The sequence below is a fragment of the Dermacentor andersoni genome, chromosome 8 (assembly GCF_023375885.2).
Source record: "Dermacentor andersoni chromosome 8, qqDerAnde1_hic_scaffold, whole genome shotgun sequence".
Lineage (NCBI taxonomy): Eukaryota > Metazoa > Arthropoda > Arachnida > Ixodida > Ixodidae > Dermacentor > Dermacentor andersoni.
The window spans coordinates 99,041,353-99,068,350 of record NC_092821.1 but is presented as its reverse complement, the minus strand read 5'-3'; the positions used below and the strand labels follow the sequence as shown (position 1 = coordinate 99,068,350).

The 26,998-nt window shown below is 47.5% G+C and overlaps 2 protein-coding genes across 8 annotated transcripts in view; both read right to left on the bottom strand.

Annotated features, from left to right (window-relative positions):
* LOC126529291 (sulfotransferase ssu-1-like) overlaps positions 1-26,674 on the bottom strand; it is a 36,251-nt gene extending 9,577 nt beyond the window's left edge. For 2 of the 7 annotated variants that reach the window (XM_055069742.2, XM_055069743.2), the window contains exon 1: positions 25,449-25,652. The gene's annotated coding sequence lies outside the window, so the exon portion shown is untranslated. Of the gene's footprint in view, positions 1-14,493; positions 15,344-21,610; positions 22,478-24,645; positions 24,871-25,448; positions 25,653-26,260 lie in introns of those variants that run through there. The other 5 variants (XR_011896095.1, XR_008612093.2, XR_008612094.2 and 2 more) reach the window with 5 other exon arrangements.
* LOC126528885 (amine sulfotransferase-like) lies at positions 942-1,676 on the bottom strand. The gene has a single exon (XM_050176476.2). The coding sequence runs from the start codon at positions 1,674-1,676 to the stop codon at positions 942-944; it is 735 nt and encodes a 244-aa protein (XP_050032433.2).
* Positions 26,675-26,998: the final 324 nt, after the last annotated feature.

The following is a 26,998-nucleotide window of genomic DNA, read 5'->3' as shown; positions in this document are numbered from 1 at the left end:
CTATGGTGCCAAGCCCAACGCCACGGGATAATTGCCGGTCGCGGCGGCCGTGACTCGATAAGGGGTGAAATGCAAGAACACCGTGTGCCACGCATTGGGTGCACGTTGAAGAACCCCAGGGGATGAAAAACATCCCGAGTCCCCCATTCCCGCGTGCTTCATAATCCTGTCGCACTGTTGGCACGTCGCACACGAGAATCTAGAAGACAAATATGAAATATTTGGCAGGCCCCTTTGCATAGCTGGATTGACTTTTCATTGCTTTCTCTTGGCTTGCTCACAGAGAGCGGAGAAAGCCGGGCCCAACAGTGAAGTAGAGAACGCCTGGAAGAGAAAGGCGTCCAGGCGACAGGCGCCTACAATGCTTGCGCGACAGCGTGGCTACAGTTCTTTCTTGCCTCGTTTATCCAAATTTGACTTTTCTCTTCCCTCTAAAACATCGATCATAAGCAAAGTGGGCGCAGTCACTATTGCACTGTGTTCTGGGTATGATACACTCGTACAGCACAGCACAACGTACGAAAGAGAAACATACATACATAATGCACACACACACACACACACACACACACACACATATATATATATATATATATATATATATATATATATATATATATATATATATATATATATATATATATATATATATATATATATATATATATATATATATATATACTCAGGGTTGTCTGCGTGAGCGTGAGCAGGCGTTTGGTGTGTTGCTACACCATGTACCCGAGCACACGAGGGTTAGACCATCCCGCGTCTAACCGTGCGCGGCTTGGCCGTGTCCGGGGAAAAGGGGATCCTGGGGGTTGTGCCAATGTGAGCTGTCTGGACCTTTACGCCCCTCGGCGGCGGTAACACACCCCTCTTCCCTCAGCTTCACGTAGGCGCCATCCCCGGACTGACCCACCCGGGGGAAATCGGTAGTAGCCTTATTGCCTATAACCATATTTGGTTGTAGTGACTGCGTACGGCTGGCGTCGTGCACGCTTGTACACAACCTTTGCCACATCCCCTGGTAGGCTGAGGAGTTCCGTATTTCTGGGAAGAGATTTGCCGTAGTCGCCATCCAAGAAGTCTGCCAGCCGCAGGACAACGCTCTCGCAGTCCCTCACCATCTCTTCGTATGTCACAAAGAAAAAGTTCGGGTCCTTTCTTCTCACGTAGCCAGCATGCACGTGCTCAAAGTACGGGCCAACGCCGACGCGCCCGTCAAGAAACATGGACACGAAGTCGTCAAAGGACATTCGCTCAATCAGTTCACGCAGCTTCATGCTGATACTGTAGGAAGAGCAGGAAACGTCCCACGGGTTCCAAGCGACGTAGCCGTACTTCGCGTCCGCTATCGTTACAAGCTTTCCTGGAAGGATGTTCGTCAGTATAAGCTGCGGCGTTGACGTCACTACGTCGGCTAGTTTTCCAAGATGCTCGAGAAATAGCGACCTTGCACGGAACTCGTCGTACGAGTTGGTGCTGTTGCCCTTGTAAGAGATGAGTTGTATCACGTGACGCATCCAGCGGGTTCCTGAAGATAGGTAGCTCACCTCAATGACGCCACCTGGGCGGAGCTTGAAAGCGAGGGCTTCGCAGATCATTTCCGAGTTGAAGTGAAAATTGTAGAGGTCGCCATCGATGTCCTGCATAAGTGGTCGCTTGCTGCACAGCATTTTCGTCTTTAAACTTGGTGACTGAAAAAATATGGATGAAAAAGACAGCAACTTATGACTTCAATAGTGTTTATTCTCTACATGCCAGCAAAGTTAAAATGCTCGAAGAGACTGCTATAGTGGCAGCTCTTGGGTATGAAATAAATTCTTCTAAGCACTCGTGTTTGGTGCCTACATACACTGATTTAACCCAGTCATTCTTGCATTCAGGATGGGTTTCACAATCCCAACCGCCAACTTGTATGACATCATCTGCTGCAATTTAAAATTTTATGTTGATTCCAGTTCTTCCTTCTGTATCGGCTTTCATTTGGTATAAAAAATATGTGCGTATGTGTGGGAGCGCGTGCGCTAGTTCGTGAGTGTTCGTGTGTTTGCGGACGTGAGTGCATGTGCGCGTACGTGTCTTTGTGCATTTGTGTGTGCGTGTGCATGCCCACTCGTGTGTGAATTATTATTCGATCCACTGTCCACTGTGGCTATCATTATGGCAGTTGCCCACTCGATTTGTTTCGGGTGATGCAATTGTGTATGCAGTACCGTCGCCACTTTGTACCATGTGATCACGCAAGCGCAAAATGGCGTGGCGGCAGCGAACTGGAACAGAGCATGTGTAGATAGGACAAGGAATTGCATACAGGAAGTCGCCAGATTAACATTGAAACGAGAAACTTCCTCTCACTCCATGATCCTCCATCTATTAAACGTAAGAGAGACCCCGATGCTAACACTTTACAGCTCAAGGCTGATGTGCACAGTCATGACCTGCAAGTTTGTTTGTTTGTTTGTTTGTTTGTTTTTTCGTGTCGTAAGGACATAACCTTTCCTCATAGCATGGCGGAACAACTGTTTCCATAAATTATTCACTTCAACAGAACGCGTTCATTTTTTCTCTCCATGATTCTCGGGTCGTTCGGCTGATGTCTATGTGCACCTTTTTCAACGTAGACTATGCTAAATTAATAATGACGTCGTAGTTATTCTACCAGTTGCGACAATCTATTTCAAATCTGAGCACGACTCCATACGATTCAACGCTACCCTTAGAAAAATAATTTTGCTTGGTACTCAGCTACACCGGAACAGACATTCTATTGAAGTCAACAGTAAATCAATAGAAAGAGTACAGTACCTTTATAACAATTTCTGCAAGAGAAATCTGAATGCCTGGGGCATATTTCAAGAAGATGTCTATAATTTACGTTACCAGCTCACCTTCTCGCAGTGCTCGGCTTGGACTAAGCCAAACCGTGCTCGTAACAAAGTTAAGCGGTATTCTTTTAGTCGATGTGTGCATGGCTACTCCAAACGAAACAAAAAGAAAACAAAAATCGAACGCAACGCTATTCGCCCCTTTGTGGTGAGCGTGTTTAAACCATTGGCGAGGTCGCGAAGGCACCGCACTTTCAGAGGGCTAAAGATATTTGTTAAAAAATAAATGCACGAATTCACAAGAAGAACAAAACACTGAACAGCTTCAACCCGATTTTCGAATCGACGGGCACACTGCAAACACGTACCGGTTGTACCTTTCCCGCTGCGCGCCAGATATGGGAACGCAAATGTGCAGGCCAAAGTAACAGTGGAAAAACAAGTGCTCACCAGGTAACCTAAGCGCGCGCTCCCACATGATAACACCGCATCAATCCCAGGTGAATCTGGATGAGAGGTTAACATATATAACGCAATTTGTCTATGGGACGAAGAGGGTTTAATGGCCACTGGTTCGTTAATTACCCGCCTAGATTATCTCCTTCAATTCAATGTCACCGTGCAATTTCTAATATGGGCAATAGAGCGAGCTAGTATACAGAGCGTTGCACTTTTCAGTGCTGATGAATAAGAAAGAGCAATAGAGAAAGCCTCTTTCTTTTTCTTAGCAGACACTAGATTAGATAAGCGTTCGTCATAAGCACTCTTACACAGCGCAGTCTGAAGCGACGCACTTACGTGGCAGAGCAAGAGTGCGTTCCGCTGAACAGGGCTGGTCGATGCATGTTGAGAGGAGTTGAACAGCGCCAAGTATGGACGGTAGCCCCGCTTCTATGGCGTGACGTTGCTAAGCTCGAAGTGCCGATGCCGAGCGAAATGCACACAACTTTTTAAAAATGCTTTGCTTTTACGTTCACCTGACTTTCGTTTTCTATGAGGATAAATTGCACATCCAACGTGATGGTGTGCGAATGGGAATCCGCTACCGTGACTTAGCGACTATGATGTTACCTTGCTAAGCACGAGGTCGCGGCGTCAAATATCGGCTGCGGCGGCCGCATTTCAATGGGGGAGAATTGCAAGAACACCGCGTCCTGTTCATTGTGACCCTCGTGGTCAAAATAATCCGAAGTCCCCCCCCCGCCCCTGCGGCGTACCTCATAATCAAATTGTGGTTGTGGCACGCAGAACCCCAGATTTCAATTGAAATCAGTGCGCGAATGGAATGTGGCTTTTAGCGCCTGTACTTTTCGTTTCTGCTTCTTGGAGCCGCACGTTTTACGCTAATGACGCCTCGGGAGTTGAGCGTCATTGTACTGTAATTTCTTCTTGAGGTCGTCCTTGCTAAAGACGTCCTTGCATTTCCTGATGTGTGCATATTTAGCGAAATTTGTAGCTTGTACGAAGACTGACCAATAATATCTAGACGAAACTTTAAGGAAAGCCGCAAAACGTTTACTAATACGGCCCGACGTGTCGAGATTGCCTTGGTTCCTTCTTCAAATAAGCTTTTTGAGACACGCTAAATTTCGGTAAGTGTGACGTTTCGAGTGACCAGTGAGGTTTGAGGTGAGAGAGAGAGAGACATCATTGAAGTGAGGTGAGAGAGAGAGACATCATTTATGTAGCAATCGGCCGAGAGGTCGGTGTGAGGTTAATATACCTTCGCCTGCTACACTGCGACAAAAGTCAGGCGAGCGAAAGAGGCTTATGAGGCATTTCGATACTGAAAGAAGGCGTAAAATATTAGTTATCTAAAATGTCAATTGCGTGTTTTCCGTGCCACTAAACCACGATATAATTATGAGGCACGCCGTAGTATAGGTCGACTCCGGATTAATTTCGACTACCTGGAGTTCTTTAACGTGCTCCCCAATGCATGGCATACGGGCGTTCTTGCGTTTCGCCCCCATCGAAATGCGGCCGCCATGACCGGGATTCTATCCCGGTCATGGCGCCACAACGACGGGTTAATGGTGATTTGTCAGTTGCGCCTATTTCTGCCACGTTTCAAGCGCTGCTCTGCGCAGGAATTTATCTACTGCACTGATGACTGCGATACGATCCATAGTTTTACCAGCACCTTAATACGAGGCTCCGATTAACTGTCGATCAGTGACTTCAAAACTCACGTCGAAGGCCACGAGATATGCAAGAGTATTGAAAAAAATCGGTGTTCCTTGAAGAACGCCTATATGCAGCTGCACAGCAGGAATTTAAAAAAGAAGTTATGAATCACGTCGCTTGAGAAATATATTATGCGCATTCAAACTCAAGGATGAATACCAATAATGCAATTGAGCATTCCTATCTCAATCTGCGTTACGAGATATCCGCAGCCTTTATAGGAACCTCCTGTGTTGCCGTTTCAACAAGCGGCACATCACTGACTTCTGCATCACGTAGGGAAAAGATACAAAAACATATGTGACTATGGCACTGATTAGAGGGACAACTGCTCCCTTCTTTGAGCTTTTCGTTATTTTTTTTTACTTGTCATAATGCCAAAAAAGACTTCCTTCAAGAGAGTCTATCTGCCTGTGCATCATCGCCTTCAGGGGTTGCGGCTTTCTCTATCGTCTCCAATATAGATTTACTACATGATTTATTTCAGTTAACTTGTGCGTTATGCCGTTTATAGAACGTGCTCGATTAAAGTGGAGCACCACACCCTGCCCCGAAAGTATTTCTTCTGTGTGATTCACAGATAAGCAGAAGATTAGGAGGGCATTCGCACAAAAGCGCAAGCCGCAGTCCTGCCAACTCTCCTTATTAGTCATCGCTTCCAATACCAAAATGATAGTGTGTTCGCAACGAACCTAAATGTGATTATCATGCTTCATATCATATTGACCACAAATAAAAACGGGGACAGCGGAAGAGAACACAAACAACAAGGGTGGTAAACAACACGGGTGGTAGCGATATGGAGTAAACACCAACTAGGCCAAACTGACGTTCTTCTGGAGGTTATCATACTGATGTTGAGCAGTTGGTCGAGAAGAAAATATCGCCCGTGTTTACTCAACAATTATGAGCGTTTCGCAATTATTTATGTGGTTACCGCAGGCCTTGAGTAGCCACTGTATATACGTATATGCTGCCACTTCGGCAAATAATTTATGAATATCTTAGCGAGAGTACTCGGAGCGTGAGCAGAACATTTCAGATCCGCATCTTGGTTTCCACAGGCCATCTATACAGTTTCTTGCTAAACAAGCACAGCATGCATTTATTTAACAATATTACGCTACAAGCGACACCGTGCGGATGGAAAAGAAGATTACTTTCACACTAAAAAATGGCCGCAAATCTGTGCTGTAACTCAAATGGCCTCTACTGCAAACTGCAAATATACATATGCGTCCAGGACAAAATTCGGCAGACACACTTAAGTGGGCTTACGATTGGGAATGCGAAAACATAATAGTGCCTTTAGTGAAATGTTTTCATTTTATACACTCATTTTTAGCAGACGCAGCGTGGTAGCCTCTCCACCTTATATTCCCAGACGTTTACACTACCCCCAACTGTCGATGCTGTGGCATTCACCCGGCTCAGCACAGTACACACACAGTACAACAATGCCCAACACAGTACACACACATTAACACCACGACCCTCTCGTCGAGGTTGCGCAAGGCTCTGCGGAGCTCCGCCCTCGACGACCAAACCTGGGCGACCCAGCACGCCCGTGAGGCGGTGGCGAGGCAAGCCCTCGACGTCCCCTCTTGGGAGGCTTAGGCCCGGCCATCATAGAGTGCTGCTTCTATAATAAATGTTTATCCCCCATACACTCATTTTATACACTCATGACGTGCGCCGCCTGTTCCTTACTGGCTGCGCCGTCACGTGCCCAAGGACGCACGCACCAGGCCACACCTTTAGTCAGCCAGAACCGTGGAGCCGCCCCGAAGACCTGCGTTCCTTTCCCACCCAGACCCAAATGTACCAATCTTTTCAAAGCCGTTGGTTTACTTCGTTTACAGGAACCTTTCTGAAAAATTTGAAGTCAATCCGAGCGTTTCTGTTTAGGTGTTGCTACTCTTTGCGATGTCGGCCATTTTTTGGCGCCATCGCTCCGTCATGCCGCAAACCACGCCGGATTTTCGCGCAATGTGGCACGTAAGGCTTTCGCATTTAAACTTAGCCCCGCGGTTTCACGCGCCCAAAAAGACGATGTCACCTTGGTGGTGACGTTGAAGAACACAGTAGCAATACTGTGAAGGGCAAAACTAACTTTTATTGGGCCAACCTGTGCCCACAAAAACAGGCTACACTTATAGCACAACGACAGCGGCGAACACGGTCGGCGATCGTCGAAAATCTGATCAGCGGGTCAAGTTCGTCGGCTTTTATAGATCAGTCGTCGAACGTTCCAGAGTGGGACCCGCATGCCTTCCACAAAGTTCTACGCCATTCGCGTCGCGCATACATGTGATCAGATTACACAAGTTCGGTCACAGACAGCGGATGGAAGCATCGATAACATTCCGGAAACTTGTGTGTGCTGCGCTGTGCGATAACATTTGTTAGGCGATGAAACGTGTCGCCCGATAAAGACAAACAAGTACACGTGTCAATATGATTATGAAACACGCCGTGGTGGGAGATTCCAGACCAATTCTCAACAACCGGGGTTCATCATTACCATGCGTCCAGGGCACGGTACACGAGCATTCTTACATTTCACCTCCATATGAATGTGGCTGCGACGTTGTACCGAGTAGCGCAATGCCATAACCGCTAAACCACCACCGCGGGCGCGTGCACACCCACACACAAAAGGAAATATGCGAAGAACAGACGCAACTTAAATAACTGTGGCTCATGTTTAGATGTCCTTAATCTAATCACGGGTGTCCTAGGTAAAACTGGATGTGGTTTCCCATACCGAGGCCACAGTTGTGCTAAGAAAGATGCAATGCCACAGTAAGAATATTTTCACAGATAACGACGCTGACATTCATGAGGATTATAGTGAAGAAGCCGCTCGATCGAGACCCCTTCAAACCAGTTCCTATCCGAACCTACTGCTTCGACACAACTCCTATTCGACCTCCTAAGCAAATAGATGTGCGGGATGCGGCCCCCCAAACTACGATACCCGCCGTGGTTGCTCAGCGGCTATGGGGTTGGGCTGCTCAGCACGAGGTCGCGGGATCGAATCCCGGCCACGGCGGCCGCATTTCGATGGGGGCGAAATTTGAAAACACCCGTGTGCTTATATTTAGGTGCATGTTAAAGAACCCCAGGTGGTCGGAATTTTCGGAGCCCTCCACTACGGCATGCCTCATAACCAGAAAGTGGTTTTCGCACGTAAAACCCCCTATTTTAATTCCTTTAGCTACGACATTTGGTATAGACACGTCTACTTGTTTATCCTTCTTTTTCCGGCGTCCGCATTTCACCCGCTTACAACTTAAGGTTATCGCTCAGCGCAAGACGTGGCTGCACGTTTTAGACCTTTCTCGAGCGTCATCGTTGATGCCGCTACGCGCGTGTGGTATTCCATTGTTTGAACAAGGTGCGTGGGTGCTTCGTGCCGTGACACCCGTCACCTACGACATCGCCCCTGACGCTCCATCTGCTTCCCAGTCCAGTGATATCGTGCACGTCACACGACTGAAGCAGTACCACCCTCCCAGTGATGACATTTAGATGCTCCTGGACGTCGCTTCTGCCGCCGCGGGATTATGCTACACGCGTGTGGTATTTGATTGTATGAACGAGGCGCGTGAGCTGCCTCACTCGAGAAAAGAGGAAGAAGAACGAACTGGGCTCGCGCTGTGAATCAACCGGCCAGAGCTGCAACCGCTGTTGTAAATATAACCTGTAAATAGTTGCTCGTCTTACTGACTCGTCCTTCGCGTAACAATACTAGCCCTTTTCTGTGCTCTAGCCGAACCTAGTGTAATCAGGTCGGGCGCGCGACGCGAATAGTGCTGTAGTTTCTGTAAGGTGTGAGAGCACCAGGGATTACGCTAGAAACCTTCGACGAGTCATGTATAATAGCTGACAAACTGGACCCGCGCATCAGATTTTTTTTTTGTTTATTTGTTAGTTGCACACTTGCGCTTTCTTTCTTTTTTTTTTTTTTTGGGGGGGGGGGGGGGGCAATGATTTTCGTCGACCGACACATGTGCTCGCCACTACCGTTCTGCCGAAGTGTAGCTTGTTTTTGTGGGCTCAGGTTCGCCCAATAAAGATTTCGTTTTGTCACTGGCCGGTTTCTCTACAGTCAATTGTTCACCGTCACGCCAACGTGGCAATATCCCAATGGAGTGCCACTGTCCGCCAAAAGGCATCGCTCCACTAAGCTCCTACATTCCGACCTGTCTGCAATGGGAGGCCTACTGGTGCGGCGGTGAGACTCGGGGCCTTGCGGGAGCTCATTCGGCCGGATCACGACGTAGTGACGGTCACTCGGGCCCTGAGATAGGGGCTGCGTTCACAGCGAGCGAGAACTGAATCAACGCTGATTCTGTTTCTCTATTCTGCTAGAGTCTTAGGTATCTATCTACACGACGATGTAAGTGAAAGCAGTACGCTCGACTGACGAGTTCGGTTCCCAAGTACGGTGCAGGAAGCATAAATGAAACCGCATGGGAGGAGGAGGAAAGAACTTTATTGTGTGCCCTGCGAGTTGGTGGGGAGGGCCAAAGGCCCCGCCTAGGTGACAGCCAGGAGTTCTTGGGTCCTGGCGGCATCCTCGGCCCGCTGGACGGCCCATAGTTGATCTTCGAGGGCGGGGCTGAGCAGCGCGGTTTCCCAGCGCGTGCGAAGGCTGCTGCTAGAGGCCGCGTTTTCTTTATTGTTATTTATCCCTCGGCATTCGCATAATATATGCTCCAGAGTGGCTCTGGATTCACATGTTTTGCATTTGTCCGTAGGATATACATTCGGATATATGATGTGCGAGAGCGCAGGATTCGGATACGTCCTAGTTTGTAACTGCCGCCATGCGACAGACTGCTTTTTTGTCAATTTTTCGTGAGGTCGCGGAAATATGCGCCTCTGTAACTTATAATGTTTTGTAATGTCATTATATGTTGTCATTCTGTCCTCCAACTCCCACTCATTTACCGCACCGTCACGTCCGGAGGGTGTCGGGGCGTCACTTGCGACTGCGGCTCTGTTCGTAAGCCCGCGAGCCGCGTCGTGTGCCGCCTCGTTGTTGCCGTCCTCCGCGAGGGTGTGAGCGGGTGTCCAGGTGATGTATATCTTTCTTTTGTAATTTTGGCCTCCTGCAAGAAGAATTCGTAGTGCCTCCAGGGAGATTCGGCCGTTGGCAAAGTTTCTTATTGCCGTCTGAGAGTCGCTGACTATCACGGTTGCGTTAGTCTGAGCTGCTGCGAGTGCTATGGCTACTTCTTCAGCTATCTCGTTACTTGTGGTGCGTATCGTCGCGCACGTCTTGCACCGTTTCTCCCTATCGATTACGGCTGCCGTAAACCCCCGTCTGAGACTGTATCGAGCCGCGTCTACGAACACTGCGTCCTTGTCGCTGCCGAATTTCTTCTGTATTTGCTTCGCTCTGTTCTTTCTTCTGTCCTTATTGTGTTCTGGGTGCATGTTCTTTGGTAAGGGAGGTATTACCAATCTTTCCTTCGTATCTCTCGGGATGTCCACCTTGACACCATGCTGTGTGTGGTAACGTATGTCTAATCTCTCTAGGATGTGTCTGCATGCTCTAGTCTTACAGAGGCGTTCATATTGTGCCGTACGTTAGCTTCAATGAGCTCGTCTATAGTGTTGTGTAGGCCTAATTGCAGCAACTTGTCCGTGCTGGTGCTGATCGGTAGTCCTATGGCTAGTTTGTATATTTTCCGAATGAGGCATTCTAGTTTGATCTTTTCCGCGACCTGCCATTTTAAGTACGGTGCTACGTACACTATTCTACTTATTACGAAGGCCTGTATTAACCTGATCGTGTTTTCCTCTTTCATCCCGCTATGTTTATTTGTTATCCTTCTGATTAGCCTCATGATTTGCGCTACAGTTCCCTCCAGTCTTCTGAGGGTTTCTCCGTTGTTGCCCTTGGCTTCAATGAGGAGCCCCAGTACCCTGATCCTATCGACCTTGGGTATGGGTTTCCCATCGGCCGTCTTTAACTGTATCTCCTCTCTATGGGTGAGCTCTTCCCTGTAGTTGCCTGGTTTGCGACCTCTGCGAGTCGGTCTGTACAGTAACAGCTCCGATTTCTCTGCCGAGCATGTTAGCCCTGTCCCCTCTAGATATTTTTCGATTGTTTCCACCGCTGTTTGAAGCGTTTGTTCTATCTGCCCGTCACTTCCGTTTCTCACCCATAGGGTGATATAGTCTGCGTATAAGGTATGATTTAGACCCTCGATTTCTTGCAGCTTGACTGGCAGCCCGATTAGGGCCAGATTGAATAGCATCGGTGATAAGACCGAGCCCTGTGGCGTACCTACGCTGCCTATCTCGATATCCTCCGAAACTAGGTCCGCATAGGATCATTAATAATAGACGGCTAGAAGAATGGTGGGGCAAAGAAATGAGAAGCACTGTTATGAATAACTAACTTATTACAATCTTATGGATGAGTCCAAAGCGACAAATCAGAATTTCACCTAGAGCATTAACAACCTGACCTCTACAGTAGAGAATTACTCGAGTGTTGCATATAATGTCACTCAGGTAGGGTAAAATTCCAGTAGAGTGGAAAACAGCGAATTTACTAACGCTGTTCAAAAGTGGTTCTTGAAGAGCTCTCTGAACTGCTTGAATTTTATCATGACGTAGTTTTATGCATTGATAATGAAAATCAGATTGATTGCCGATTTTTTTGCATTTCTGCAAAGCATATCATAAAGCATCTCATTCATATTGTTTCAGAAATTATTTAATGTAAACACGAACACAGTGGTAGTCAGTTTTATTGCAGATGCCTTGGTACACAGGAACCAAAGAGTTATGTTGAAGGGTACGTGCTCGCAGGAAGTAAATGTCCGCCTGGTGTACCACGGAGCTCAGTTTTGGGCCATCTCCATTTTTTCGTCTTCATCAACGATATATCCGATGGCCTGTCCTGTCAGTACGATTGTACGCAGATGATTGCGTTTTGCATTCAAATGTATGCGTACTGTGCGCGTCTGGGTGCAGACTTGAAGCGAATGGAAGAATGGCGTATCACCAATCGCATGTTTTTAAACACAAAAAGAAATGTACGAGTGTCCTTTACAAATAAGAGTAACAAACCTGCCAGTAAGTACGTCCTGAGCAGCCAAGAACTAACAAATATGCCAACAGTCAAATACTTGGACGTCTGGTAGTCCCAGGACTGCTCATGGTCTGATTACATTGCACTCCATTCAGACATCAGGTACAACGCTTTAAAGGCTAGAGAAGTGGCTCTGTTTGTACTTCAAAATATCCCGACGTTTCTTGAACGCAATTGTGCGAAAAACTTCTTTATACAGGATCAGCATTGAATGAAGAGAGTCTAAATCCTTAGAAACAAACAGACTGGTGTATACGGCTCCTAATGCGTTGTCTTAGCTCAATTTGCTTTTCATTGTTTTTCTTAGCAAGTTTTCTCATTCGCAGACCGGCCACGTCAATGCGTTTGACGCACCACGATACATGGACGGAACCCGCAGAATGATAAATTTTCGTGTGATCAAACTTCTTGCACAGCGTTGGTCCTGATGACCGAAACGTAGCGTAATAATTTAGTTCGATGGGCGGGGTTCTCTGTTGGAGATTTTAAAGCCTAATTTACAACCTCTCCGTAAAGAGCTAAAGCAGGTCGCATATAAAGCTTATGTGCCGCCCATCTTGAAATTCGCGCATCGTGTTCCTTTTTCACAGTCTACACATCAAGGATCTTGAAACCCGCCGTGGTTGCTCAGTGGCTATGGTGTTAGGTTGCTGAGCACGAGGTCGCGGGATCGAATCCCGGCCACGGCGGCCCCATTCCGATGGGGACGAAATGCGAAAACACCCGTGTACTTAGATTTAGGTGCACGTTAAAGAACCCCAGGTGGTCGAAATTTCCGGAGTCCTGGTTTTGGTCCTGGTTTTTTGGCATGTAAGACACCATAATGAAAAAAAAATTAATGATCTTGAAAGTATGCAGACTGTCGCTGCGAGGTTTGTCCGGGTGGAATACAACTGCTATTCAAGCAATGTCAATGTGAAGGAAGGTCTAGGCTGAGCTTCTCTGGCGCAGCGGCGGAAGAATCTGCGCATTAAGCTTTTTCATTTATTGTAACACAATAAATCGGGAATGTATCCCAGGACGTATCTTTACACCCCGAATTATGTTTCACCACGCAAGGGTCGTGCTTGTAAGGTCAGGCAGTAAGCACTCAAAACCCGTCAAGTATTCATATTTTCACAGGGGCCATTGAAGAGTGGAATCATTTGTCAGCGTAATTGGTGGATTGCAAGAATGTCGACTCGTTTTACGAGCAGTCGCACCCCCCCCCCCGCAATAGTTACATAGTGCCGCTGCGGGACTCTCTGAATAAAGAATAAAGAACGTGCTATGAAGCAAGCTTTTGGTGTTTAATAATGCAGCCTGGGGTACAAAGATACATAACGATTCATGTACAACACACAGTCGTACGTTAAGCTAGGTAGAATGCGCCAAAGGGAATGTACCTATCATCATCATCATATTCGAGAGAGAGTTGTGCAGAGGAGTTCCCATGCAAAATATTCACGGCAAAGCTGGCGACACCATGTTTTCTGCGAAGCATAGAAACACAACTTCTCCAGGGCAGCGCTAAAATATGTCAGTACATGCTTACAACTTATTGACGCTAAGGCGGCAAATGACTGGTTGAGTGAAAAAAAACCGGCGTCCGGCGTCTGTAGCAGCGAAACGGCCCCTAAATTTCCATTGGCTGCGACGCCACGGCACGAGCACGCCTCGACGCAGCAGAACGGGCGACAGCGAACACCTGCTGCGGCATTAGCGCACCAGGTGTTGCGTGAGGGGAGATTGCATCGCCGTGACGTCACGTCACCCTCGATACCGCTCGCGGAAACCTGTGTTATCCGCTCGTCCCTTGTCCACGGTAACTCTAGCTTATGTTCTAACTGCTCTTATAATAGGTAAGGCCAAATGAGAGCATGTTTCTACGGGTGGGCAGCGCAACCCGCACGAAAGATGAAAGGAAGTACACAATATGAACGCAGACTAACAACAGGTTTATTTTTTCAAACTAGAAACTATAATATACAGAAAATGTAAACACGTGTAAAGTGACGTTTACAAGGGTGTTAGGCTATCTTGTCATTCAAAAGGTGTGACCAAGGTGCGATCAGGAATGAAACAGGTTCTAATCTGGCGGCGAACTGCATAGTTTGCTTATGCAAACCTATGTTCGAACAAACGGAAATAGTGTATAAAAATATGAATAAAATCAACCGCGAGATTGTGGAAGCCTACTTTATTCATGTAAACTCAGGCGCATGCGTCAGCCTGACTTCTATCACTCTGCAGGATAAAGAAACAGACTTTTTTAATGGCAAGATAGCCTAACACCCTTGTGAACGTCACTCTACACGTGTTTACATTTTCTGTATATTATAGTCCCTTGTTTGAAAAAATACACCAGTTGTTAGCCGGCGCTCGTATTGCGTACTTCCTCTCGTCCTTCGTCCGGGTTGCGCTGCCCGCCCATAGGAACATGTTTAATCACCAACTCGCCCAGCTTGCCGTGTTAATTCAAATGAGAGCGCGCCAAGCGTCCCAATGCGCTCACTTGGCTGCGAGGAGCTCGTAACTCGCAGAACCGTTCAGCAGCGTTCAATTCAACATTAACGCAACTTCACAACTCATAAGTGCTTCTAATAGGCGACCTCGGATTTTTTAGCTCGTGTTCTAATCCCTGCGCTGTTAACACGGTTGCCACCTCCTCCAAACCTACATGCTTCCGACATCTGTAAAAGAAGAAGATAAACCTGCCAATTACGGAAAAAATATATGTTACGTCATGAGGGCTCACTTGGTTTTTCAACAGTGGTGGTGCTGTCGTTTGTGGTGCATGTTGGCGGCATTTTCTTGTTTACGGGGACCCTGTCTTCGGAAATAGCGAAAATTTTTAGACCTTATTGGAATAGCTGCTCGACTTACTACTACTACTCGACTTACTTAACTACTACTACTACTTCACATATGCTTCTGTTGCCCCTTTGTATGTGTAGCTGTGGTTAGGCTATCGCGTTCCGGTCGCACTAGAATACGACGAATACAGCGTTTAATGGTCCTCCTGCCTTGAGGCTCCCGTGCGCATATGCACGGACATGCGATGGAGTAGCGGATGAAGTGCGTCGTGACCATGGCAAGAAAAGCGTCAAGTGGCGATGACGCTGCATGTTCGAACGAAAGCTCCGCCCGTGGCTACGACAGGCGGCGCTTATGCTACGGCAGGACGGTCGTTGTCGGAACGTCCACTTCTTCCTCGGTGGTTTTTTCGGCACTGCGAGAGGCAAAGGGTCCCACATTACCACGCGACACAATTGCATCCGAGTTGTAAAGATGTGCGAGGAACAAATACGCGGCCTCCGATCTCGGAGGCTACAGAGCTGGGCCGAAACCGTTCCGCGCCAATGAGGGGAATGCCGCGATCATCGAGAAACTATGGTTATCGAGGTTGTGCCAGGATTTTCAAATAATTTCTCGTGGATCCCCTGACGATCCACATGGGAGCTTCTTTTATTGTTTCTTAGAATTAAGCTGCTTGCTGCCTTCCCTGTTGTTAAGGTTGCAAAGGGTTTGATAGTCACAATTCGTCGAGTCTATTCCGCAATTTCTAGCGCACAAATAAACCGCAAGGTTTATGGGGCTGGCAAGGACAGACAATTTCTGCTAAGTAACCTTGGACCACATAAGCTTGGCTAAGTAAACTTGGATATTGGCCTACACGTGCTGCCACGCACACGTACTGCGAAATAAAACGAGCCCCAGAGACGTTAACTAAGAAAGGATCCACGAGCGCGCGTGAAGACAAAAAGAGGAAGTTCAGGCAAAGTCACGTGGTACTGATCATTGTCCCGTCGGAGGAACGGCATACGGAAGGCACACGCAGACATTAGTGAAACTTCGGACTCTGAGCAGTCACTCAACACTGTGAAAAAAGCTGGGTGCTAGGAGTGTTCTTGTCACCCATTCCTCATGACAGGCGCGTTGAACTGATATTTCCGATCACCGTGAATTGCAATGCAAACGGAACAGTTTCCGGAAGGAAGGTAATGCCACCGAAATTTGCGTAAATAACACAGTACCGCTTCCTATACAGCGATCTAGCAGTACAGCAACCCGTAATTCAGGTTGTCTAAATATGTTCACACCCTTTGGGGCTTTTCTTGTTTGCCTGCAATTGTCGTCATCAATTTTGCATAGAACACCTAACGTTCTGCGTTCACTACTTTGCTATTAGGAAGGCTACGTCACTCTGATACGCGCAATGCGTTCATGCCCAAAAGGACCGCACGCACGGCGTTCAAGAAATGAAAGACACGGAATATGGATCAAGCTTATCATGCAAGATACGTGAAGATTATTGTTGGAGGCATATAGATCAGCGAGAACTCCCGCAGTCTCACTGGAAGCAAATATACATCTTTGGACTAAGACACACCAAAATCGTACTGAGCCGCCTCTATTCGAACTTAGACGCACCAGACTAATTCTGCTAAGCCTGGCTGCATTCAGGTTTACTGAAATTCTAATCAGTCGGGCTCACTCTGAGGACTAACTAAAATTTTACTCAGTAGGGCTAGCTCGCACTTAGGCTTATGAAAATGCTACTCCGTCGGGTTCAATTTGCACTCAGGCTAGCAAAACCTTTACGCAGCTGGGCAAACTCATACTTTCTCTTACATAAATTTTATTCAGCCGGGCTCACTAGGACTAAGACTCAAAAAAACTTCAACTTAGGATATAACTCAACAGTAATCGCTCGGCTACCTTCCCAGACGAGTCCCAGGGTGAAGTTTCATGTACCCATATGCAATAACACGGGCTGCAATTACGTCAGTTTGAAACACAGCGCCGTAGACTCTCACTGATGTGCACTCACACTGATTGACGTTACCGGCCACCTTCACGGATCTCAACGGGTGGGAAGTGGTTTCACTGAAACCCTGAAACTGAAACCACTGAAACTGAAACCGCTGAAGCTCACACTAACCAGCACTCCTTCGCAATCACACTCGCGTGTATTCAACAAGTCAGTAGCGCTCACACACACGTATTCGCTACACTAGCATATTTAAGTGTCCAGGCTTATATTTTGGGTATTTGATACGAATAATTTTTATTTTTTGCGTCAGAAAGCTACATTGTGGCCGTTGGAAGCGGCAATGTAGTCGTACGCATTCTACTGGTGACCTGATGGGGTCAATTTTGGAACGGGACCTCTGGTAACCAGTACAATTTGCTACAATCTGAAATCTTTTGACGTAAATTTAAATTTCTTAGCTTGAAGACACTTTTGGAAAAAGCTTTCTCGTCTTGCCAACCACTCCTGCCATTTAGAAAGAACACCAGAGAGTGCTTGCCGTGTACGTCGGCTAATTAAACGTTTATCTCACTGTCAACAAAACCGCTACCTCTCTTACATAAAAAAAGCCAGGTGCTTTGAATGGACCGTGCTCTCAGTCAATAAACATTGACACCAATTGAGATATCGAACCCGAATATCGGGATTAACATTCCATGGCAACACACGGAAAACGAAACACGCGTAGTAGGGCACTCCGGTCTAGTTATTTCTACCAACTGAGGATTGCCTAACGCGTACATAAATGTAAATATACGAGCATTTTGGCGTTCTGCGCCAATCCGAATGCTGCCGCAACGGCCGGGTAGTCGAACCCTACGACCTCGTGCTCACCTGCAGAAAGCCATGGCCACTGAGGCAAGGCGGTGAGTGACACTGCTTGAACCAAAAGCACTTGGTTATTTGCTCACTTTCATACTCGCCCTTGAAGCGACGCAGAAGCGTGGCCCCTTCCAGCTGTCTATAGCGCCCTCCAGTAATATCCGGCACGACTGTACAGAAGGGTGACGAAACAGGTTTGCCAGGGCAAACCGAAATGTACATTACACGGCTCGATAGCGATACCAGTTATATGGACGCTCCAGGTGGATTTCTGACGTCGTCGTCACCATTATGTTCCGTATAAAATCCAAGGGCGATAACATCGTCGCGGCGCGATGTATACTGTAGTGCGATTGAAAGCGTGGCTCCATGGTGGCTCCATCTTTCGTGCGCAAAGAGGAAAGCGGGGACGAAGCGCGCTGTCTTCCTTCGTGCGCAAAGCACCGGCGGGAGTAGCAAAGCACCGCTGGAGTAGCCAGCGGTGCTGGAACCGCCGCTGGAGTACTCCAGCGGCGGCTGCGTATGGTGCGCGGCCATGGGGGCCCTACCTTGAAAGTGATCTGCGATGGGGACAGAGTGCGCCAAGCACACATAACTTTGTGTGCACTGTGTTCTCGCCGTTTAGTTCGCGTTGAAGCGAGAGACAGCACGATGGTCAATTCGCTCGCAGCTGCTGCAGCGCTTCCTCACTCCAGCGTTCTGACAGCGAGGTTGCGCGGTCATCGAGTGATATGTGTTCGTTTGCTTGTGCGCGCGTGACACCATGCTTGCCAATTGGTAAGAGAATGTTTACAACAGCCAATAAACCTACTATTCTTGCTTCGTATAGCCATTTCTTTATGGCAAGTTGACAGCCGTCATGACAACCATGAACAATTCGACGTATCTTTTCATCGGTCCATCTACCTAAGCCTAATTCTACTTAGTTCATTCTTTCTATGTCGTCTCTCTTCAAGGTTGCCGCTCTCTCTCTCTCTATGCACCTCATCGTTTTCAGCTGTATATAATTGTCATCATCCCAATCTCCAGCTTCGCAGGTGCTATGTGCGGCCTCACCTACTATAATCGTGGTTTCATGCGGTGGAGGTTCTCGATCCCCGTGCCGCACCAGCTCCCTGTTCTTCCTGGAGCTGGGCTCAGGCCACCGGCTGCACCCGGTGGCCTCTGCTTTTACTAAAGCTACAGCTCCAGCAACCCCAAGCGCGCCAATTTGGACTGTCAGTAATCGCCAGCGTGATCGCCAGGTCTTCGGAAAGACTCCGTGGTGACGACACTGAGTCGACAACTGATGACATTGATGACAACTGCAACAAAGACAGCGGTTATAACAAGCGGGACGACCATCAAAAGTTAGTAAACGCCGCATTCTACCTCACCCGCGTCGCGAAAATTTGGCTTGTCAAACCCGAAAGTGATATTGCCGATTGGGCTGCATTCACGCAGAAGATCCGACAGGTCTTCGGCACCACTGCTGGCCGATCTGACGCCGCCAAAAAGAAGCTGGCTGACCGCTGCAAACACGAAGGCGAGTAGCATATTTCGTACAGTGAAGTACTGGCGCTTTGCCGGCGCGCCATGTTGCAACATGATGGAAGCAGACGCATTCGACACATTTTGATGAGAATCAGACCCGTCGCATTTAACGCCCTGGTGGTTCAAAACCCCATTTTGGTTACCGACACCACCACTGCATGCGAGTGGCTTGACGAGCTTCACTCCCTTCGGTTGCCGCGTCCGTACAACATAGCGCGTCTTCCCGGTGAGGTTGTCGACTTTCTGTCCATCCATGTTTGTTGCAGACCGTCCGTAGCAAACACACTGTTTCGCCGTGTTCTCTGAGACACGCGCTGTCTTACTGGCTCGGACGCACGCACTTCCGAATAGGACACGTGGTCAAGAATATTTTAGGGAGCATGCTGTAACATAAAACCTCGGCAGAACCTACCTCACGGTGACTGTCGACAGCAACGCGTTTACCATTGAATCAATATAGCGACACAACGTATTGTCACAGTCGAAATGAGTTACGTATGAGGCCTCTATTGCAGCAGGACTCCTTTTTCGCGCTTCCCGAGGAACACGCGGCGCCACCTAGCGCCGCCGCCACAAAACCTTCATGTGGCCTCCGAAATGCGTGGCACACCGATACGTGCGAACGCTGAAAAACGCCTCATATTGTTTTGGGCTCCACTCTCACGACCCTTTCTGGACACGCTCAGCCATCTAGTGGCACTGCCTAGAACTCCGCGCGTGGCCTCCAAGACTAGAAGCGTACCGCACCGGTGCCTGTGAACACTGACATTTGTTCCCTCGCTTGCTGCACACTCAGTGGCACGTACTCATTGACCCAAGTTGGTGAAAGGTTCACTGAAGAGCGGCACCTACCCAGTAAATTAATGGCGCTGCTCGCTAAAGCATTGGTGTAAAAGACGTTCATTGAAAAGTGGCACATACCCAGTGCATTAGTGGCGCAGCCTGCTAATGTGTCGGGTTGCTGTTCCTGAGGAACCCTTGTGACATGGGTTCGATTCCGCTCAGTGTCAAAGTTAAGGCGTCATTCTTTCGTCATTGTAGAGCGGCATAATCCTAGTGGCACATACCGATAGTTACCTAAGGCGGCGTCAGATACTTTCATTGAAGAGCAGCACACACCACTTAGCGTCAAAGATGGTCATTGAAGACCAGCACAGACCGAGCGTCCCATGCCCACTGCTCCAAGTCGGTGTCAAGAGTTTCATTGAACTGCAATGCCTATCCAGTCCTGCATCCACAATGACCCATGTCCGAGTCAATGAGGTTCGCTGAAGAGCACACTACACATTGCCACATACTCATTTACCCCAGTTGGTCCGACAATTGGCTTCTAACCTGTTCCCTCGGCACAGCAGCCCCATGTGTTACCCCTCGACCATGGACTACCCAGTGACCAAGGCAGGAGGGAAAACGGCTACATACATACGCATCTAGTCCCATAAAGTGCGTGAAGCATCATAAGAATGCGAACGCTTCAAAAACGAGTGTAACAAACGCGGTGCTGCCTTCAACTGGAATTTATTAGAAGGATAGCGCAATATTCTGCCAAAATCCAAGATGACAAGCAGAAGCAAGAGATGACGTTGTCATCAACGTGGTATAGGTACGTCTGCAGGGTACCAGAATTTTTTTATTCGATAAGGACAAAGACTGTTCCCGACGAGGGCAACGACGCTTCGTTGTTGTCGAACAGCACAGCCTTGCACATTCGCACACGTGCTTTAACCACGGCTATGTCGGGTGGTATACGCCCCACGTAAATGAGAATTGCCTCACGAGCGCCAACCTCTTCCCTGGCGCTTGAAAAAAACAAAGAAAAAGCTCAGTGCCGTTACACTCTAAAGAACGCTGACCAGCGAAGCTGTGTATGTGAACCCCTTAATGACAAACTGCACCTCCTCCGCGGGTCGGCCCGGTATTGCATTATCTATGGGACGGGCCCAAGTAGGGGGAGTGCTTAACGTTTGTTTCACCTGCACCGCAGGTCGGCCCGGCATTGCTCGATAGCTATACTGCAATGCACTATAGGCATTATAGGCCCTAGAGTGCAAGGCATTATAGTGCAATGCTCTATAGCTATGGGCATTGCACTATAGCTGTATTGTTATAGCTATATTTTCGTCATTTTAGAAGAACGCATATGAGCTTGAATGGTCGTCCTTCAAAGCGTGGAAGGGCCGATGAATTTTTTTCTGTTCAAGGTGCGTGAGCCAGCAAGGCATGGCCGGCGGCTATTTTGTTTCGGCAAAACATAAGTTGGCAGAAAAATGTGGTTTATTCACTGTTTTTATTAGAAACCCATTAAATACACAAAGCAGTAATGTACAGCTGAGTAGGTCATTATTCAGTACGCATAGGCGCATTCTGTGCTACAATCATACACACATAATACAGCGTCCTACAATTTCTCATAGACATAAGAGTGCTACAGAAGCCGTGTTTGTTTGCTGTGCACAACTCAACTCCACAAAAGCAATTTTTTTCGCAATAGTCATTTGTGAATAATAAAAAGATTATCAAGAGCAGGAGATCCACATTTTTCGCATACCGATAAAAACAACTTCCTCTCTTAGTCCATACAACCGGTTTACTTGCTAGACCAGAAAAGATGCATTACCTTGTAAATTTTTGCATAGGTCTCCTTGTGTTAATGTGTCGATAAATATTTAGCAAATTATATTCACGCCTGTAGTTCTTTCATATTTGGTATTGCTTAGCGCTACAACACGTAAGACCACTAGAGCTTCACTCACATCTGTAACATTGCAAACAAGGTATCATTACTAAATTCCTCACGAATATATCGCAGATGTTTCTTAAAATTTGTAATGCACTTCGTTTGTTCTATTCTCGTCTAGGCACAAATGGCACACTTCCAAGACAATACCAGATAGTACAGAGTTTTTTTTTTTTTCGAGAAACAGTAAATACATGAGAAGCAGAGAAGCATGTGTCAATCGGCGGTTCATCATCCGTAGAGGTTGGGCAAGGACAGAGTGATGCACAAAGGTATTACTGAACGCGTAGATTCAGGACCTGGAGAAATATTTTCTAAGAGCAACGCAAGTCGTAATCTTTCGGCAGCTCTTTAACTTTGCTGACTTGTGATACCTTTTTATATCATTCCTCAGCCAGTGGCTGACGCCTGCGGCCTCTGGTGAGTACATTTTCCGCCTCTCTGCGCCGGTGTAGAACCTGCAAAGACAGATACATCATTAAAACATCTTGATGGGATAGTTGGCAAATTTTCGCCATAGTGGCACATTGTGGAAATGAACACTACACACAGCCACACAGCACAAGGGCAGCGTCCTGTCTATGCTTGAGTTTCGCGTTCCATCGTAAAGTGAATTCCATTGGCAACACATTGCGTGTCATATGACATCGCTTCACACTTATGAAAACACGACTTGAAAAGCCTGTTAATTATCAAATATGTAGTTCACATGACAGAAAACAGAACTGTTTTCGTAATATACTACTTTCACCCATGCAGGTCACTCCTGATTGTAATTGCAGGATTTCAAGTAGAACAATATATCCTAAAATTAATAAGCAAGGTTCCAAGTTTTAGCGCTATTCATGTGGCATGTTATGCATCGCTGTTTTCTCAATAGCTGGCTGAGAATAATAGGCATCAGTTTTTTAGAGCCAGTTTTTATGATCCGTGACAGATTTTCATTCGTCTTTTTAAGGATTGGGTAATTGAGAGTTTTAAGGCGAAAGCATTAAGTGGCTCGCTGCAATGGTTCATATCAGAAATAGGCGGCGTCTAGTTCACCGATGCAAAAAAATATGATCGTCAGGAATGGTAAGGTGGAAGCTTGGGCGAGTTGGTGATTCAATGTCGACATCTGTGCACAGCGCAAAAGACGAGGACTGAAGGAAGAACACAACACAGCGCCTGTGTTGTGTTCCTTCAGTCCTCGTCTTTTGCGCTGTGCACAGATGTCGACATCAGGAATGGCTCATAACCACGTAAGCAGGCAGAGATGCAATGCCTGAATATGAAGAAACGAAAGAAAGAACGAACGAAAGAAAAGATGAAAGAAAGAACGAAAGAAGGAAAGAAAGAAAGGAACGAAGGAAGGAAGGAAGACGGAAAGAAATAAAAAAAATATGGCGTTTTACGTGCCAAAACCACTTTCTGATTATGAGGCACGCCGTAGTGAAGGACTCCGGAAATTTTTACTACCTGGGGTTCTTTAACGTGCACCTAAATATAAGTACACGGGTGTTTTCGCATTTCGCCCCCATCGAAATGCAGCCGCCGTGGCCGGGATTCGATCCCGCGACCACGTGCTCAGCAGCCTAACACCATAGCCACTGAGCAACGACGGCGGGTTGGAAAGAAACAGAGAACGAAATAACCTCGAGGCAATGCATTAGGTGCTCGCGTGTGTCGTTGAGGAGGTCGAACTACAGCGCCATACGTTTACTTCACAGTGCCGGCTGGTTAGGTCTCGCAAGAAGTCTGACCCCTTTGATCGTATAATTTAATGCATTACCACAAGTGCAACAGGCTTTCGCCTTCATGTGTTACAGGAGTGCAAAATGCTGCCGAATTTTTATTCAGTTTGGCTTCCTTTTTCTACAAAATACCCATAAGAGGAAAACTAACGTCCGATAGCTTAGAGCTGCTGGGCAACAAAAAGTTGGAATTTTCGCTCCGGAATATTTTTCCGCTATGAAACGACAAACCAAACTTGGGGAGAATCCGCCGCGGTCACTTAGTGGCTATGGTAATGGGCTGCTAAGCACGAGGTCGCGGGATTGAATCCCGGCCACGGTGGCCGCATTTCGGTGGGGGTGAAATGCGAAAACACCCGTGCACTTAGATTTAGGTGCACGTTGAAGAACCTCAGGTGGTCTAAATTTCCGGAGTTCCCCACTACGGCGTGCCTCATAATCAGATCGTGGTTCTGGCACGCAAAACCCCATAATTTAATTTTTAACTAAACTAGGGGAGAACGCGGCCGCGCGCGGCAAGAACGGGCTTCGTCGTACCGTAGGTTGTAGCGCCAAGCGCAGCGCAACAATTTACGAATTTGAATTCACCCATTGTCAACGAAAGCTGCACGGCTATTTCGCTCGGCCTATAATCGGGAACATCGCGCACCGCAGACGAGCGAGCGATAAACTGACAAGCACGCGCTTTCTGGGCGAACAAATTTCGCTGCGTAACGTAACATGCAATCGGGTGCTGTATCATGAGACGACGGCATGGAAAAAGACGGCGCTCACCATGCTCGTGGCACTTGCACCATTTCTCTATGCTTGCACCATGCCCTGTCAATTTCCGTGCGAAAATAACCAATTACAGAAGCACAGATTGGAAAGCACTAATAACTTGTCTTCCTTACCTTCATCGAGCAGGGACCACTCTTCCACTCCAGCAGTCGGCACAAGTCTTCATTTGTCCGGGTTAGCGCATAGCCTCTTTCTGTGAAGTGGTCCGAGCAGAGGCGGTAGCCGTTGCACATTTGCTCCCATGGCAACCCCGCCAGGACTCCTCATTTAGCGTAATTTCGTCATATGTCACATCTGAAGGGTGGGCAAAATGCCGCGTGGTCGAGAATAAAGGACACCTAAAAGCGAAACCAAATTTGAGACTTCGAAGAAGCGACGAAAAAATCATGTCCTTCTAGACACAGGTTGAACATTGCAGTGCACCTCGATCATCGCGCAGGTAACTCGATCGAACGTCTTCTTGTAGTTAAAAACGCAAACAGTTTCTGCTACGTAACTGATCTTTTTTTTTCGTCTGCCGTGTTCGTGAACATTCAAAGGTGCTAACGTTAAGAGAAAAGAAACTGACCGTCGGAATGCCCTCCGGCATAACCAGTTTGTGCAGCAAGTATAAATACTTTGTGAGGATATAAACAAAGTTTTCTACTCGTGGAAAAAATGAAGAGCAACCGCAAACATATACCGTAGCGAAATTCCAGTCTGCGTGTCAGCTAGCATGAATCGGTTCATGCGCAACTGTCAACAAGTAGCTTCAGTTCGTTACAAACACCGCAGAAGAATGTGCCGTGCCAAACAAAAAAAAGAAATAGATGTCCACTCGAAAACAACCGCGGAAGATCTTTCGTTTCCTTCTACAGCTGTTTAGATATGGATAACGCTTGTTTCTTCATAACGACTGCAGGAAAAGTGTGCTTACCTCTGGTCCGCTGGGTGACGAAAAAATTGGACGAAAAAATTTCGCCCTGCTCTTCCTTCCCGAGACGCCGCACCACACCGCCGCGCAGCCCGCCTTGTGTCCTTTCCTCAGTTTTTTGCGACATTGCCGAAACTTTCGTGGGCACAGAAAGAAACGTGTTTAACTGCAGAGCGTACGCAAAGAACGTGCATAGAAACCGGCAGGAGCAGATGAACAGAATGGCAGCCGAAGCGATAAGAACGAAAGCGCTGCCCGTTGGGGGGCGCAACAACCACAACCGCAGCAACCGCAACCGTCATAAATATATACGACGCCGAAAAAGAAAATAGCCAAAGCACATTTTATTTCTAAACACAATTGCATCACTTTACTTTATTGCTACGTAGGTTGAAAACAGAGAGCCACGTATGCAAAAATTAGTGAATTTTCCTTTGGCTTCCAGTGTCATGGCGACGCGTTATTTCCAATACCGAAACTAGCCTCATTGTTCAGCCACTGCCTTAATCACGTATACGAACTTATTTCTCGTGTCTGCTTATCAATTTCGGTTCTTTTTTTCGGTATATATTCTGCTAATCTTTTAATCAACTCCAGTCGGAAGCAAGGCCCTGTTCATTGTACGTTCTTCCTCTATACATGTTCGCAGCGCGTATTGAAAGTTTACTACGAATTGCCAACTTGCCCCAAGTTCACCCCCTCTTAATGTGGGCAAATTACTACTTCAGACATGCATATCTACGAACAGCTTGTACAGGTTGGGGCGTACGTTCAGATAACTGTTCCCATAGCATCCCACCTTGCCTCGGGGTTACCTGTTGGCGTCAGGGTCTTCACCAGCGCCGTCTTCGCCAAGCGTGCCGGCCTGGGGTCCGGTTGCCTCCTGATCAGAGACGTCGCTCTCGATGGCCAACTGGCGCTCTTTTAAGGCCATGTCATGTTCGGCATCTTTATCTGCACGTCGTATCATTTCGTCTGAGCAACGAAACTCGGAGTGCAGCAGCGTTCGATTCTGTCTTCATTGCGATAGCATAATTGTCATGATGAACGCTCGAGGAGAGTTTGCACTGTCATGTGCAGAGTCCTTCAGCACAACACTAAACCTTGCTATCACTTTCAATGATTTGTCTTCGGCCAAAACCGCTATCTATCTATCTATCTATCTATCTATCTATCTATCTATCTATCTATCTATCTATCTATCTATCTATCTATCTATCTATCTATCTATCTATTGTTACGTTTCGCCTACAACGCGCGGTAATGCCGGCGCGGATGCAACGGACGCCGGGGCTTTGTTCAAAGCGGCGGACATTTTGGCCCGTCCGACGCCGCCGCAACGCCTACCCGCCAAGCGTGTCCAGGCGTGTTTCAGTGCCACGTGTCTTCGTGTGTGCGTGTGTGTGTGTGTGCCCTCGCTTGTCAAAGCGCGGCAGCCGGGGAGCGGAGTTCCCCGAATGAGGAGCCTGGACGTCTCTCGGCTCAACTGTTCGCGCCGTCGTGTGGGTGAGGGTTGGCGATGCGTCACTACACTCGGTTCAGCAGGTCTCTCG

Excerpts from the sequence above, each read along its gene's own strand:
- LOC126528885 (XM_050176476.2), bottom strand. The coding sequence starts at position 1,676 with ATGCTGTGCAGCAAGCGACCACTTATGCAGGACATCGATGGCGACCTC.